Source organism: Triturus cristatus, chromosome 6 (genome assembly GCF_964204655.1).
Source record: "Triturus cristatus chromosome 6, aTriCri1.1, whole genome shotgun sequence".
Lineage (NCBI taxonomy): Eukaryota > Metazoa > Chordata > Amphibia > Caudata > Salamandridae > Triturus > Triturus cristatus.
The window spans coordinates 584,194,126-584,211,284 of NC_140589.1; the positions used below are offsets into that span (position 1 = coordinate 584,194,126).

A 17,159-nucleotide genomic window follows, 5' to 3' on the forward strand; every position below is an offset into this window, starting at 1 on the left:
GTTCATCAGATTGCCTCCCTGTTAGGGTCGTTGGCATCCTGCACTTTCCTGGTCCCAGTGCCAGGCTGAGAATGCGTCCTTTGTAGCAGGATCTGGAGGACAAATGGGATCAGCAAACAGCTCACTGGGACGACAAGATACATCTCTCAAACGCAGCAAGAGCATCCATCCCATGGTGGATGAAAAAGGAGAATATGCAAGTAGGAATTCCTTTTCATCAGGCACCTCCCTCTCAGATGCTGATCACGGACGCCTCCCTCTAAGGCTGGGGAGCTCACATGGGGTCTCTCTAGACACAAGGGCAATGGTCATCAAAAGAGCGCTCATATCACGTAAACATGTTGGAGCTAAGAGCCGTTCACCTGGCACTCAGGGCCTTCCTCCCTTCGATTGAGGCAAACTCTGTATTAGTACTGACAGACAATACCACTACCATGTACTACCTGAACAAACAGGGAGCAACTCGCTCACGGACTTTGTCACTGGAAACTCAAGCTCTCTGGCATTGGCTCCTGGCACGGAACCTATTGATCACAGCGGTACACCTGCCAGGGAGCAGAACTCCCAAGCGGATGCTCTCAGTCGACACTTCGAGGACCGACAAGATTGGGTACTCAACGATGAGGTCGTCGAAGACATTTTCCAGGCGTGGGGTCGTCCCAGCATCGACCTCTTTGCGGACGACGAAAGTACAACATGCTGAGACTTCGCCTCAAGGTTCTATCGCCCTGGGTCGAAGGGGAATGCCCTTTTGATAGACTGGTCAGGGGCATTTGTGTATGCCTTTCCACCCCTTTCTCTCATCTTGAAGGTGGTGACCAAACTCTCACACTCGCACACGGGGATGATCCTGATTGCTCCGGACTGGCCGAGGTAATGGTGGTTCCCGGGCCTTCTGCGCCTGTCAGAATGCCCACACAGGAGACTGCCGTACAGATCAGGCCTGCTGTCCAAGATGAACGGGAGGATTCATCACCCCAACCTTCCCTCACTGAACTTGGCAGCATGGCTTCTGAGGTCCTCCAGTATGGTCATTTAGGGCTACCACAAGACTGCATGACCATCTTAAAAGAAGCTAGGAGACCGTCCACTAGACACTCATATGCTTGCAAGTGGAAACGTTTTTATTCGTGGTGCGTACAAAACAATTGTAGCCTCACCAAGGGCCAGGAGGAAGTCATTTTACCATACCTGCTTCACCTAGCTAGGGCAGGCTTAAAGTTCCCTTCCATTATGGTGCATCTAGCGGCCATTACTTCATATAGGCATTCACCTTCTCAGCCGTCCTTTTTTCAGTTGCAGGTTGTGAAGGATTTCTTACAAGGTCTTAAAAAGGTCTACCCTCCGGTTCTGGCCTCCTTCACTGCCTTGGGAGCTGAACCTGGTGCTATAAATTTGTATTTTACCTCATTTTATTCGCCACGCTGCTCCTTTGCACAGCCTCCACTCGTAACGAGGATCGGTGGGGGCCGCCATTTTGGGAGGAGAGGTGGTTAGTGTTGCAGTCTTTCAGGGCCCATCCTCAATTAAATGCGCATGGCGCGTGCGCGCATCGCTGTTTGCTCCTGAGGCTTGAGCCGGGAGAAACGCTGGTTGCATGCTTATTGCGGTACCCGTTTTTATTAATTTTATAAAATTGCTATTTTCGCTATTCTTGTTGCTGCTATAGTATCAGGGTCAAAATATATGTTTTAAATTTGTATTTTATCTCATTTTATTCGCCACGCTGCTCCTTTGCACAGCCTCCACTCGTGACGAGGATCGGTGGGGGCCGCCATTTTGGGAGGAGAGGTGGTTAGTGTTGCAGTCTTTCAGGGCCCATCCTCATTTAAACGCGCATGGCGCCTGCGCGCAGCGGTCGCGCCGCTGATGCGCCAAAGGCGCACCTAAGGCAAGCCCGTCTGCGCCCGTCCACGCTCGTACCGCGCCATGCGCCAAAAACCCTGGCCAATTTCCTCCTGATGACCTTATCTTTTGTAGCTTTTCTAGTGGGCAATTACGAGCTTTCAATAATGTTCCTAGGCATCCTGCTTGTGTTTGTATTTCACCTGCCTCCGACTCGGGGCCTACACCTCAGCTTTGCCCGGCCTGTCTCACACATTTGCCAGAGCTTGGTTTCGGCAGAACACTTAGAGAAGTCCGCGATTTTGACTCAAAGTTACTTAAGGGCAAGTCTACGGATGTGCTTCAATGCCTATTAATTAATGCACGCTCATTGGTTAAACACAGTGTTGAGTGTGCAACATTATTGGAGGACAAAAACATTAAAATAGCTTTCATCACAGAGACTTGGTTGGATGAAGCTTCTGGGCCAGATCTTGTGAAAGCCATACCTCCTGGTTTCTCTTGCTACACTGCAAATAGACCTTCTAAGAAAGGTGGAGGGTTGGCTGTGATTTATGATAGCTCTATTAAAGCCACCTTTGCTACTAGTACTTACTCTAGTATTGAAGCCCTCTCCTTCGTCCTCACCTTTTATCATGTTTGCATTTTTAGGGTTTTTTTAATTTATAGGCCGCCGGGACTCAGGAGTCCATTTTTAGCAGAGGTGAGATCGGTCCTTGAGGAGGGTTTGTCATTGGACTCATTCACCATCCTGGGCGATTTTAACTTCCATCTAGAGATAGATGGGGATAGAGATACTAAAAAACTGATTGATCTTATGGGTAGTCTAGAACTAAAACAACTGGTTCGGGCTCCCACCCACCAGGCAGGGCATACCCTGGACGGGATTTTCTCTAATTCTTCACAGCTCTTGGTTTCTGACATCCTGCCTCTTGCCTGGTCTGATCATCATGCTATCAGGTTCGATGCTATTGGACTAAAAGATCAGGGTAAAGCCCCGGGGGTGTTGAAGTCCAAGGAAATTAGATCCTGGAACAGGGTAGAAGGAAATGACCTGAGGGATCTTCTTTCCTCTTCACAAAGACCCCTCCCTGCAGAGGTTGATGAAGCTGCCTCTATATATACAGCTTGGATTGAGGAGGCTTGCCTCGCTCTTGCTCCCAAAAAAATGATTGTCCCCAAGAGGTTACAACCTTCAGCACCATGGTACTCACTAGAGCTGAAATCTCATAAACTAAAATGCAAACAATTGGAACGGGCGTGGAGGAAGAGCTACTTCCCTTCTGCCAAAGATATTTATAAACAAAGCATTTTGTGTTACAAGCACTTGCTGACGGAAACTAAGAGTTTTTTTCACGTCAGATTAAACTTGCAAGTAACTCCACAAAGGAACTTTACAAAACAGTAACTAGGCTAGCGCACCCATTGCCCACTCCCCTTACACCTACGAGGGATTTTTGTGAGGAAATTGCTATTTTCTTTCAGTCTAAAGTGGCAGCAATCTTCAATACTTTTAAAGACCCGGCTAGTTTTAACTCAGGCCCTACTGATTGTTTGGATCTAAAACCCTCTTTGGATATTTTTCGTCCCATAACATATCCAGAGACCCTCAATTTTTTGGCAACCGCAAAATCTGGATCACCTGTTGATCCATGCCCAGTGGCAATAGCAAAATTGGCACCTGAACCCATAGCTTCGACACTGACTGTGCTTTATAATGCTATGTTTTCTCTTGGGCAGTTCCCAATACGGTGGAAGGTAGCCTCGGTACTTCCGTTGTTGAAAAAACCTAACCTGGATATGAATGATCCCAATAATTTTCGTCCTATTTCGCGCCTTCCCCTACCGGCAAAACTGGTGGAAAGATATTTGAATACTAAGTTAAGTATCTTCTTGCGTGACACCAACGCCTTGGATCCCACCCAGTTTGGTTTTAGAGAAGGACACAGCACCGAGGCCGCTCTTCTCAAATCTACGGATGAGATTAAGAGAGGGCTGGACCAAGGTGCAAAGGCAGTGTTGATCCTGCTTGACCTTTCCGCGGCCTTCGACACGGTCCATCATGGTGTTTTTTTTTTTGATTTGCAGATTGTACAAATAACATAAAATTGCATCACTACATCAGTGCAAGAATTCAAGAAGAATGACAATACAAAGATAGAACATCCTTTATCCTTGCAAGATCTGCCTTATTCAGAGTGAGGAGCCACGCTTTCTTTATATAAAACTTTTTTAACTATCATTGCTCATCTGATTTTACTCCTCCTCTCTGGTTCCAGCCCCTCTCCAGTTTGATACAGGAGCCCAGATACTTTCTCCAAAGTCTCTTGATTTCTTCCCCTTCTGAGCATATAGAGAGATCTCAATATTATGCAGACCAAGCAATCTAGAGAGCCACATTTGGAATGAGGGGGCTACAATATCCTTCCACCCAGCAGAAATCAAAATCCGAAGCACTGCGACAGAGATGAAAACCAGAGCTTCCTCCGCTTTCCCCAGTTTTAACCTGTCGTCAGTGCCTAATACCATAAGGGTAGGGGATATATCGATTTTCTGACCTAACAGCCCCTCCCAAAATTTTTCAATCTCCCTCTGAATACCGGCCAGAGACCCACAATTATAAAACATATGAAGCAGATCTGCCTCACCCCCCTTACATCTAGGGCAGCTATCGTCTTCCCTCACCCCCCAAAGATAGAACTTGGCTGGCGTATGATACAAATTGAACAAGGTTTTATAGTGCTGTGCCCTCAGACTAGTAGAACGGAAGATTTTCTTATTCAATAGGAGGGCCAAATCCAGATCAACATCGGGATTTCCCAGTTTTATAGCCAAAGCGGATTCGGTTTTTTCTATATAGTCTTGAATTTCCCCATTGAGTAGACTATACATATCTTTTATCTTCTTACACCCTTTGACCAAAAGATCTACAATTGGGTATTCGCCTACTAACGAAATCCTCGGTCTTAATGCCTTCAGCCTAAACACTAATTTAACATACAGCAACCAATGTTTTGAAGGGATACCGACGCTATTCTGCAACTCATTAAACCCCAATATCTCGTCTCCCCTCATTATATCCCCTAATGTTTTAATACCTAGCTCTTCCCATACCTGAAGGTCCCTATTTACTACCGTCTGTGGGAATATGCTAGAGTTATTTAGATGGAGATATTGATTAACCTTGGGAATTCGACAAAACTTTGAGATTGCCCTCCAGACCCCCCATGCACCATCCAATACCTTAAAACGTGCCTTCCTATAATATCTGCGATCGACTTCGCACATTAAGAGACCAAATGCTTTCCTTCCTATTAATAACTCAAAAATTGAGGGGGGCACCTGAGTGTCATGAATCTCTCGACTAGCTTGTGACTCTGACTGGAACAAAATGGACATATGCATCAGTAGACACGACCAATGATACAGCTTCAAGTTCGGTAAGTCCAGACCCCCCCTATCCCTAGGGAGAGACATAAGATTAGTAGAACGCCTTACCCTCCCATATTGCCAAATAAACTTTATAAAGATGTATTCTAAACTTTTAATTACTTTTTCTTCAATTAAAAGAGGTATAGCCCGGAACAAATAAAGAATTTTGGGGAACATCGTCATTTTCAATACATTTACCCTCCCTATCAATGAAAGGTGTAATACGTTAATTCTTTTTAAATCCACTTCTATAGATTTACTCAGTGGGCCAAAGTTCTCAGCTACTATTTTGTCTATTGAAGCGTTGATTCTGACCCCCAGATAGCTCGCTGATTCCACAAATCTTGCGTCTGTTTTGATAATATTGTTTGTGCAAATTATTAATGTTTTAGATTTATTTAATAGGTATCCTGAGTGTTTACCAAAATCTTTTGCCATTTGTGCCAAAACCAGAAGTGCCTGATGCGGATCTAAAGTAACCACAGCCAAATCATCCGCATACGCCAAAATCTTTGTCTCATGCCCCTTACATACCACAGGTCTGATTGTTGGACAGCCTAGTATTTTTCGAATAAACGGATCAATGTACAGAGAGAATAGGATTGGGGAGCAGGGGCAGCCCTGACGCGTGCCTCTACTTATAATAATTTTATCGGAGCTCTCGCCCATAACCACCACTCTGGCAACCGGGTTGACATACATTGCCGTAAGTGCTCTTATAAATTTCTCTCCAAATCCCCTCCCCTTTAAGATCCCCCAGAGAAAACTCCAAACCACTCGGTCGAAAGCCTTCTCTGCATCGAGCAGGATCATAGCCATCCCGTCTCCCACTATGGACTGAGCATCAAACAGAGCTATTGCTCTCCTAATGTGGTCTGTAGTGCCATGCCCAGGTACAAACCCGTGTTGCCACGGGGAGACTAGGCCGCCTATGATCCTGCTCAACCTTTTAGCCCATATTCTGGAATAAAGTTTGGTATCCGCATTGATCAGCGAAATGGGGCGGTATGATCCCGGATTCTCACTTGGTTTCCCCTTCTTGTGAAAAACAACTACGTTTGTTTCCCTCCATGAGTCTGGGACCATTCCTGTACAGACTATGCCATTAAATAAATCTACAAGAAGCGGAGTAATCTCAGACTCAATACATTTATATACCTCCAAAGGGATCCCGTCAGGGCCGGCGGCCTTACCCATGGATAATTCCTGCAGGGCTGCTTTAATCTCACCCTCACCAATATCCATCTACAGCTCTTCCCTGGTTATGTTATCAAGTCGGGGGCCATTATCTATATATTCTTCACCTTGGTGACCGCCTGTATTTCCCTCGGTGTAGAGGTCTTGATAGAAATTCTTAAAAACCTGCAGGATGTCTTTGGCTTCTGTGTATTCTATACCATTATCTTCTATCCTAGTAATAATGTTTTTTGCTCTTTCCTGCTTAATTTGTAATGCCAGCAGCCTACCTGCTTGTTCGCCAGTTTCATATCGTTTCACCCTTGAGCTTTGATATTCACCTGTCACCCTCTGCGTTACCAGCTTTTGTATATCAGCTTTAGCTGCCAACAGTTTCCTTTGACTCTCCATGCTATCCCCACCTTGTGCTATATCTAAGATGTGTTGTTCCTCTACCACTGACAATTCCATCGTTAATCTTTCCAGCTCACTCCTGTCCTCTCTTCTCAGTCTGGCCGCACAGCTTATTGTTTCACCTCTTAAGGCTGCCTTAAACGTCTCCCATACCGCATTTCTTGAGGTACTATATCTATTAGCTGCAAAAAATTCCCCCACCCACTTTCTAATGTGCTCTACAAATCTTTCGTCCAACAATAGTCTCCTTTCAAAAGTCCATCTAGTTCTTACCCTTTCTACCCTATCCAGTTCATACGTTAATACCAACGGATTGTGGTCCGATAATACCTTTGGGTGCTTAGTTATTGCTACTCGATTTATTTCTGAAGCTGACACAAAAAAATAATCCAGCTTAGTATATCTCTGGAATGGGTATGAAAAATATGTATAGCCTGGGTTTTCGGGTTCCTTTATTCCCCATACATCTAACAGACCATGTGAACTAATAAGAGATTTGACAGCCCTGAACACCCTTGGCTTTCGTCCTGAATATACTACTTCTGGGCCCCAATCCGCTGAAATGTTCAAATCACCACAAAATATTATGGGTGTTGACCAGGTGGCTAGCTCTGTTTCAAGAAAATCATAAATCTCTGGATCATCATTATTAGATCCATACACTATACACAACGTGACACCTTTCACCAGCTCAGCTAGGACCCATCTCCCATTACCATCCACTTTAGTCCGTCTAACCCCTCCCAAAACGGTTCTGACCAAGACTGCCACTCCCCTATTTGTCGAGGTTTGCGTTGAACAGGCAGCTAATTCATAGCCTCTCACATACATAAGTTTCCTTTTAGCCCAAGGGAGATGAGTTTCTTGCAGACATATAACATCCAATCTATTATACCTCGCAAAATAGGCTCGTTTTTGACGTTTCTTCCAATCATTTAACCCTCCAATATTGATTGAGCACACCCTAATGCTTGCCATCCTGAGATTCTACTTGAGCATCAAAAAATACCTGAATCCTTAACTGGTTATCATTTGCTGTATCCTTGCACGGACTGTTAGAACCTTCGTGGTAATCCAAACTGCATTTTTCCCCATTATCCAACTTGACCCCCCCCTTCCACCACAGCAAGCGCCAGGACACCCTAGGGTAGCTGCGCGCTATAGAAGTTCGACCAACATAACATAACATCAAAGTTGATGTGTCCACCTTTCGAACCTATCCACAAAGCAGCCTTGCAACACCTCACGTGGAAGGTGGCTTTCCTGGTAGCCATCACCTCAGCTCGCAGAGTGAGTGAAATACAAGTGCTCTGTTCAAAGGAACCGTACACTGTTTTCCATCTCAATAGGGTGGTATTGAGGACTCATCCCTCCTTCCTTCCGAAGGTGGTGTCAGATTTCCATGTGAATCCGACCATTTCACTTCTGACTCTTTTCCCTAATCCCTCCACTCCCGCTGAGAGGGCTTTGCACTCACTTGACCTGAAAAGAGTTTTAAAGTTCTATCTAGATAGGTCCAAGTTGATTAGAAAGTCTGATCAACTATTCTTTAACTATGGGTCGATCAGAGCAGGTTTTCCAGCCTCAAAGTGATCCATCTCCAGGTGGATAGTTTCATGCATCAAGTTAGCTTATCAATTCGCACAAAAGCCCCTTGGGCCGGCTCCCAAGCCGCATTCCACGAGAGAAAAGGCGGCTACGACTGCTTTCCTTCATAACGTGCCTATCTCTGAGATCTGTAAGGCGGCAACTTGGAGGTCCGTCCAGACATTTACGAGGCACTATTGTCTAGATTGACACCAGAGCAGACACCCAAGTAGGCCAGGCCTCCTTGAGGAATCTGTTCAACAGCTGATTGCTGCTGTTGTTGTATGTTGGGTCATTCACTCATTTGCCTACAGGCGGAAGATGGGCTTCCTATTCTATTCAGTGCTTATGACTATTGATGAGGATCCCCTGGAAGAGAAGGGTAAGTTACTCACCTGTAATCCTAGTTCTCTTCCAGGGGTATCCTCATCAAAGTCATAAGCAACCCACCCGCCTCCCCAGGCAAATGAGATTACTTCATTGTTAAATGATATCTTTGTGCCCTGACCTTCAGGGTTACGCAAAGAACAACTGACCTAACTGTCATCCCTGAGGTATGATGGGAAGCTGGGGGTCATGGCTGCCTTAAAGGCACAGTGCCAGTTTTGTGGGTCCCCGCACATGGGCAGCAATATTAATTGCTTATGACTTTGATGAGGGTACCCCTGGAAGAGAAGTAGGTTTACAGGTGAGTAACTTATCCTTCTTGACAAAATGCAATATCAGTTACCCAGGTGTCGTTTGAGGGTGCAGAGCCTTTGCCCCAGTGCATGGCAACTCTATGCTTTGCCAGCAACAACAGCATGGGAAGGAGGCAGCGATCTACGGGGACGAGCTTCTTTAACATAGCCTAGTAGGCTCACCAAGGGTACACGCCTCAGTTCCAGTCCTGTAATGTCTTGTATAGCGTCATATACTTTATCCCAGTATCTCGCTATCGGCGGGTATTGCCATGCCAGATGGAGAAATGTGGCTTGTGTTGTATGGCATCTGCAGCAGTTACTGTCTATACTGAGACCCATATCAAAAATCTGCAGTGGGATTCTATACATTTAGTGTAAAAACTTGAAATGGATCAGGCGTAGCCTGTAATTAGGGGAGAGGAATTCCAACTGGCCGCAACAGTAGAGCTATTGTTAATCCGTCACAGGTGGTTCTAAGATTAATCTGCAACTCTCCAGTGCTCTAGGTTTATTTATCAGAGATGTTAGTTGTGTGATATTGTACAGGTGTGTAATGGATTTATGTGGAGATGGATCAGTTAACGTGTTCTAGTGGATTAAGAGTTGGAGGTGGGGCCGGGAATGTATCTTGCAGCTTGCGGCAAGTAGCAGGCAGTTGATAGTATAAAAGAGTGTCTGAGAGGTTCAGGAGTATGTCTTCACTGGGTTGTGGGGGGTGAGAAATACATCACCAGGAAATACATTTGCAAATGTATTAATGCTGAGTCTATGTGCCCATGTGATTGCTACTAAGTCCTACATCGGGGGAAAGAAGGAAGTGTGTGCAAGTGGGATGGATGGAGCATATAAAATGGGAAGACGCACTCTTTTCCTCAAACCGTCCCACACCCATCTCAAAGTTTCAATCATATTTATCTCCTTTCCCAGATGTCTATATTCCTGGTAGAGTGCAGTGGATAGTGGAGTGGGGGCAGCTTCTGTCCAGTTCTACTGCAACATGTGGTTGAAATGGGGAAGGGCATAGCCAGTGTGTAAGAATTAGGCTTGTGCACAATAAGCGTACAGGGTAAAGTCTGGTGCTCCCAGTCCCCCTTGGCATAGTGGTAATGTAAGAACATCCCAGGATATTCTAGGCTGTTTTCCGGCACAGACCAGGGTAATCATGTTGGATCGAACTCGCTTAAGGAATACAGAGGTCAATGGTATAGGTAAACTAACAAACAAGTACAGCAATTTGGTTAAAACAATCATCATTGCGGTTGCTATCCGACCAGCCATTGAAATGGGTTACTTTCTCTTCCTACACTTGATCATTCAGCCATAGTTTGCCTCCCAAAGTTCCTGTGTGTCTCTGCTAAGTCAGGTTCTCAAGTATCTGTCCCTCAGCCCATTGTAACAGGTATTCTAAAGTAAATGGCTTTGTCATGTCAGTAAGGGGAAACAGTATGGATTTGGACCAATTGAACTGTATTCCCGATATCCGGCCAAATCAGATCAATTTGCGTATCATGGGACATAAATTGTCTTTTGGGATACAGACATATAGAGTGATGTCAACTGCGTATAGAGATACCACCAGCCTCTGAGACGCTAATTTGCATGGTGTTGAGGGAGCCACACAGCCAGGGGTTCTATCGCAATAGCGAATAAAAGAGATGGTAGTGGACATCCCTGGCGTGTGCCCTGGGTTATCGGAAAGGAATTTGAAACAAGATTGTTGAATCAAAAATGTGCTGTGGGGCCTGTGTATAAGAGGCATATCTATTGTATAAACTTGGGACTGAAGCCAATTCTAGCCAGCAATGAGAATAAATAGGACCATTCTAGGGTATCAGAAGCTTTAGTGGCATCTAGTAGGGCGGCTAGTGCCAACACCTGGGGGCTCAAAAGGTGTAATACTGCAAATATTGTGGCAGGTTATGAGAGGTGCAGCATCCAGGGAAAAGGCCGGATTGATCGGGTCTGACTATTTGTGGTAGGAGTGGCTGCAGTCTTATAGCCAGTAATTGTGCATAGATTTTGTTGTCAACGTTGATTAGGGATGGTGGTCGATAGGAATCACATTGGTTTTCTGTGTATGAGAAGTCTGATTATCACGGCCTCTCGCATGGTCAAAGGCAGGGTAACCTTTTCTAACGCCTCCTGATAAACTTTAAGGAGCTGGGGTGCCAGTATTGAGGCATACGTCTTATGAAAAGAAGTATTGAGGCCGTCTAATCCTGGGGCCTTGTCCAATGGCAAACTTTGAATGACCTGAATGATGTTGTCAGTGGTAAAGGGTTCGTCTAAGTACGCTCTATGTGCATGGTCCAACCATATGAGTTGTATAGTGTCCCAGTATTCGTTCAGTGCAGTGGCCGCACAACTTGGGCCCCAATAATATAATTTCATGTAAAAGTCAGTGAGGATGTCGGGGAGGACAGTCTGATCTCTGAACGGGTTAAAGTCAGTATCTAATAACTCTGCAACATATGTAGAGGACTCTGGGGGGGGGGGGTGCCTGAGCATGGTGGCAAGCTTTTACTGAGCCTGCCGCCTTCTCCATATCTCCGGCCCATTGTGAATTTACCCAGGAAGCGAGTTTCCCTGTGTGCCTCTTTATTAAAGTCAGTCATCTTCTCCCTAAGGGCGGCAAGATGCTTTGGTTCATTGGTTTGGTAATATGCTTTCTCAAGCTCACATATTTCCCTTTCGATTTTTCCCAACAATCGCCTAATGTCCTTTGAGTGCCCTAGCCTACTTAGCAATACATGCCCCCCTGACCACCACGTTAAATGCCTTAGAAAAAATTGCTGGGGATGTTACCGAATGTCCGTTTAATGTGAAGTATTCAATGATTTCTTTAATTTATTCCCTAAATAATGTATCCGTTAGCGCATCTGAGGGAAAATCCCTTACAAATGCTCTAGGGATCGTCTGAGTCAGCAGAACTTGAAGCAGAACCGGGACGTGGTCAGATAATGTGTTTGGCATGTTTATTTACCCTATAGCCCCCCCAACTATGATAGCCAGTGAGGCAGTGCTCAGTGCCAGGACACCCTAGGGTAACCGTTGCGTGCGCTTAAGAAGTCTAATTAACATAACATAACATGTGTGCAATAGATGTGGTCCAGGTTACAACGGCCCTGGTCACAAGCCAGAAATCCAGTCTGGACCATGCTTGGTGATGTGTGGTTAAACAAGTACCCTCTCGAGTGTCTGGATACGGCTGCCTCCAGATGTCTCCCAAATAGTGTTCTCTCGCGGTCATCTGCAGCATCGCCATGGCCCTGGGGTGTAAACTGCAGAAAGCGCCATATCTATCTAATGTGTTGTCAAGTATGGCATTGAAATCTCCACCCCATATCACTTTGTTCCCACCTAATCTTGAGATGTTTGACCAGATATTGTCAAACAAAATAGAGTTGTCTGTGTTAGGCCCGTATATAGCCACCAAGGTTATTGGTCTTCCCCAAATGTGACTTTCTACTATAACGTATCATCTTTCACAGTCAATCAAAGATTGTATTGGGGTCCATCCCAGGTCTTTGTGTATCAACACCGTCACCCCTCTGGAATATCTCAAGTACGTCACGGCATAAACATAGCTCCAGCGTCAAGAGTGAAGTTTGGATGTCGATGTGCCCTTGGGGTGTCTTTCCTGTAGAAAGTAAACATCAATTTTGTGCCCAAGTAGATATGTTTGTACTAAGCGTGCCTTTCAATGTTCATTCAGACCTTGATTATTTCAAGTGAGGTACGCAATTTACTTAATTTTAAAGAGCTCGGTGAGTGTACCTCCCAGGCCGGTTCCAATAAAATAGTCAGAGCCAAGATATCATTTGTTGATTTGTGGCTGTGGCGTCCTCACTGTGACAAGTAAGCATAGTGCATGCACATGATGTGTGTACAGGTCTCTGGCTTCCATTTAATAACAACATTCCCCGGTTTCAGTTCAAACCCCTTAAATTCTTTGAGAACTGACCCACCCACCCCACCTCCCACGCCAACCTCCCAATCAGGTTGTGCCCATGACCTCTCCTTCCCGCCAAACAACATGCCCAGGTGTGAACACGTGTCATTCGGAGTTCTCCTGGGGTGAACCAGGTATCGCCGACAAACTACCCTACCTAAGGTGGTAGGGTGGCCGAGAGGGATGTTGGCCCATTGGCAACCAGGAGTATCAGCAGTACCTCTTCCACCACTGGGGAAATAGCAATATAATACAAGCAACAACCAAAGCACCATCAGGTTGTAGGATTGAGACCCATAATAATGTAACGTTCAATAGCAACAATATGCTCCAATGCCTCATGTCATTAGGCACATGCAACCCACCAGTTCAGTCATTATCACTCAGGTTAGCATCGGTCAGAGAACGGGGCAAAGATGTTGAGGAGTGTTTAGTTCGCCAATATGTTTAGCAAATTTGAGGGCTGATTTGGCATCTGTAAAATAATGTGGTTCTCTTCATAAGTGACACATAATTTGTCTGGGTAAAGAAAAGCATAGGACGCTTCTGCCTGCAAACGTTTCACAAGCAGAAAGTCACGACGAGCAGCTTGCAGTAAAGGGGTGAAATCGGAGTAGAATGATAAGATGTTACCTTGGTGTTGTATGATACCACGTTCACATGCAAGTCGTAGGATTACATCACGATCCCTGTAATTAAGGATGCACACAGCTATAGGACGTGGAGTGGCACCAACTCAGGGCCTCGGACCTAGGGAGTGGTGTGCCGTCTCTACTATGAAGACGGTAGAGAGAGCTGTGCAAATAATTCACGCAACAGGGTTTCCACAAAGTCTTCCCTTTTCGATATAGCAGAGGTCTCTGGCGCTCCTGTTATGCGGAGATTATTCCATCTTGAACAGGCTTCAAGATCTTCCTTCTTTGCCCTAATGATGGTTAACTCTTTTTCCATCTGTAAAATTTGTTCTTTGGATTCCACCTGGTAATCATGAGGCATCAGATGTCCTGTTTTCGAGTAGATCCAACCTAGTTTTGTGGGTCCCTACTCTGTTTTTTTATCTTGATCCAAACAGGCAGTCTACACATCAAGTTTTCCATCAATAGTTTTAAGGCTAGTTTTAACCTCTAATATGATGGTGTGAATGTCTGTCTTGTTGCTCAGATTTTTCCCTGTTAGTTGCATCAGTATCAGGCGCCATCTCAGAATCTGTTTTACGAGTCAGCCGTTTTTTGTTGAATTTTAGTTTTGGCTGTTTTGCATCATGCTTCCCCATCTTAGGCGATTTGCATCAATCCCAGCAGTCCCGGCTCTGTTATCGGTGGGTGTCGTTAACCTCAGAGCCCCCGCTGGCCGCTGCGTATGACGAGCACTGATCAGGAACAGTCTAGGGATTCAGCAGCCCTGAAGAAGCAACAGCTCTGCCACACTCAGCCCCTACACCCGGGAAGGGGGCATGTACAGGCCCGTAGGGTGAATTGGAAGTCTTAAGGTGTATTTCGGGTGATTATTGCATAGTTTATGGAAGTAGTTGTAATTTTTCCTATATCTGGGTTATCACTGCAACGTACCCGCGTACAATTCGACAATTAACAAGTAGTTGCAGGGAGTGCGACCGAGCTGCCAATCTCCTTGATTAAGGTATTTTCTTACTTTCAGGCCTCCACTTGGTGTCCATGCCTCTAGCGCTCGTAGTTCAGTTCCCTGTCCAACCATGATAGTAGGCCTCCGCAACGGTCGAGCTACCCGCAGGCTCTGTTCCAGTGCTCCCCTTTCCGCCCTGCATGCAATCTGATGCATGGGCCCCAGCGCAGTTTCCACAGCCCAGCCCCAGCCTCCGCATAGGGCGCCGGGTCAGTCGGGCAAGAAGACTCATAATCACTTCCCGCAGCGGATACAGCGAGGGCGGGCGTGGCCCAGCAGCTCCCATGCAGGTACTGGGACAGGGGGTGGTATCGCTCACCTCCGAGCCGCGCCCATCTAGTCCGAGGCCCCATAGCAGGCTTCTTGCGTCACCAGGCCCCCTTGTGCGGGGAGTCATCCACCACTACTCCATCTCCACACGCCCCCGGGCAAGCCCTCTCTGACAGAGTGGCGTACAGCAGGCATGACACAGCCCTGACTCCTTAGGCCTGGCTGCCACACCGGCCCGCCTCACCGCACTCCACACAGATCGCTCCGCCGGGGGACCTTCCTTGTCCAAATTTGCCATGGGATGTGCAACGCAGGGGTTTATGCTGGCTTATTTCCTGTGTCTCTGCACCAGCTGCCTCTGGAAAAAAGCGGTTGTATAAAGGATTTTGTCTCGGCCGGTAGAGCCCTCTCAGTGAGCGGCGATCTTGCTTCTCGGCTACGCCATGCCCCCTTTCACTATTAGCCTCCTTGATGGCACTGCTTGCTATTGTATTCTGAAACATTGATTGAAGTATAATATTGTGCTGGAGAAATTAATGGTAATGAGGTGCAACATTGGCTCTCTGATAGGGTATCTTCCAGAGATCATATGCCGCCCTCCTATCCTCGCTTAAAGCATGTTTAATGAATGAAAAATGAAAACTGATTATCTTTTGGTGCACTTTCCTTGTATTAGGACAGAAGTTTCTCTCTTAAAAGGAAGAATAATCTTTATGCCCTCATCTCCTTCCTGTCTGACTTCTTTCTCTGTTGGGGAGAGGGTCCGCCTTTTCAGCCTCACTTCCCTTATTCAAGTTATTTTAAATCTTGCACCACGCTCAACTGCAGGGGTAAAGGGTGTCACCTCCCACGATACGTCCAGAGGCAGCTCCTTCACAACTGTGGAGAAGCGTCGCCCCACTGGCTCAGAGCCAGCAGCTCAAAAATAAAACCATGTTTCATTATCATTTTATTTTTCAGCAGCTGGTTCAGCCAGCGTGTGTAGGGAGGGGTGGGGCTGGGCCAATATAGGGGGGGGGGAGAGTAGGAGTTGAGTGCACTCTCTTAAGTGCGCATGTGTTTTTTTGGCCGGGCATCTTAGGCCGCCGTAACACACATGCTCACTTAGTTTTCTCTAACCCGGCTGTATTGAACAGCCAGGTTGGAGAAACAGCACAGGCTCACTGTGCCTGAGCGAGCGTCTTTTCAGCCCGCTCAGGCCAATCCCTCTCATAGCATTAGAGCTGCGACGGGATTGTACAGGGAATCTATGATCCTTTCCCAGTGTCTGCTGGAACCAGGAAGAAGAACTCGACGAGGCACAACGCGGGAGACGGGCAGCAGGTTAAGGTAAGTCTTTCCTTTTTTTTTATTACTAAGCCCATGCCCCCACCCCCTGTATCCCCTTCACCCGCCTCACCACTTTTTGTAGGTGGCAGCCTCAACACTTTTTGTAGGGGGCAGCCGCCACTGGACACGTCCTGACCCTTCCAAGTAATTGTCACAGATGCAGGATTGCAGCAGGCGCCTCTGTAAGGGAGGACTAGGACAAGGAAGTGGCAGTTGAAGCAGTGAAGATTACAAGTAAGTTAGCAAGTTCTTAGGTACATGAGCAGGGCGAATTGTATTCTTGCATACCGAGTGATCACATGCAGGTGATATCAAGTTCATGATCATTTATAGCTGCATATGGTTTTGAGATTTCTGACTTATCTTTGAGGAAGTATCCAAAACCATACTTTTTCTGTGGATGGTACCAGGGATGAAGAACCAGTCCTATAACTAAATATTTTTTATTTAATATTTTTTTAATATTATGCATAATTGCTATTTAATCTTCCTGCTTTGTCAATATTGCTAATAAAGTTTCAATTTAATATTAAGTTCTTCATTTCTGTTTCCCAGAAAATACGCATTCAGGCTCATTCAAAGTTTGCTGTTCTTTGGCATATCACCAGAGACCTTCATGTTAACAAGTCCTCATCATTTGGACGTACTTTTGACAGGTTAGTACATGCTCAGTAGGCTGTGGCAAATATATTATTACATTTAAAGAACTGTGCACAAACAAAATAATTGTACCAGAAGAAAATATGGTGTGATTTCAGCGTTGAGAGCGATCAAACTCACAATGGCAGGGACATAACATTAGATCCACACTTATCATTTAATTCATATAC

The 17,159-nt window shown here is 45.9% G+C and overlaps 1 protein-coding gene across 3 annotated transcripts in view; it reads left to right on the forward strand.

Annotated features, from left to right (window-relative positions):
• DOP1A (DOP1 leucine zipper like protein A) overlaps window positions 1-17,159 on the forward strand; it is a 1,047,530-nt gene that overhangs the window by 522,201 nt on the left and 508,170 nt on the right. For all 3 annotated transcript variants that reach the window (XR_014963003.1, XM_085611023.1, XM_085611022.1), the window contains one exon: window positions 16,885-16,985. Coding sequence is in view for 2 of the 3 variants with exons in the window: in XM_085611023.1 (XP_085467149.1) it covers window positions 16,885-16,985 (101 nt within the window). In the remaining variant the exon portion in view is untranslated. The remainder of the gene's footprint in view (window positions 1-16,884; window positions 16,986-17,159) is intronic.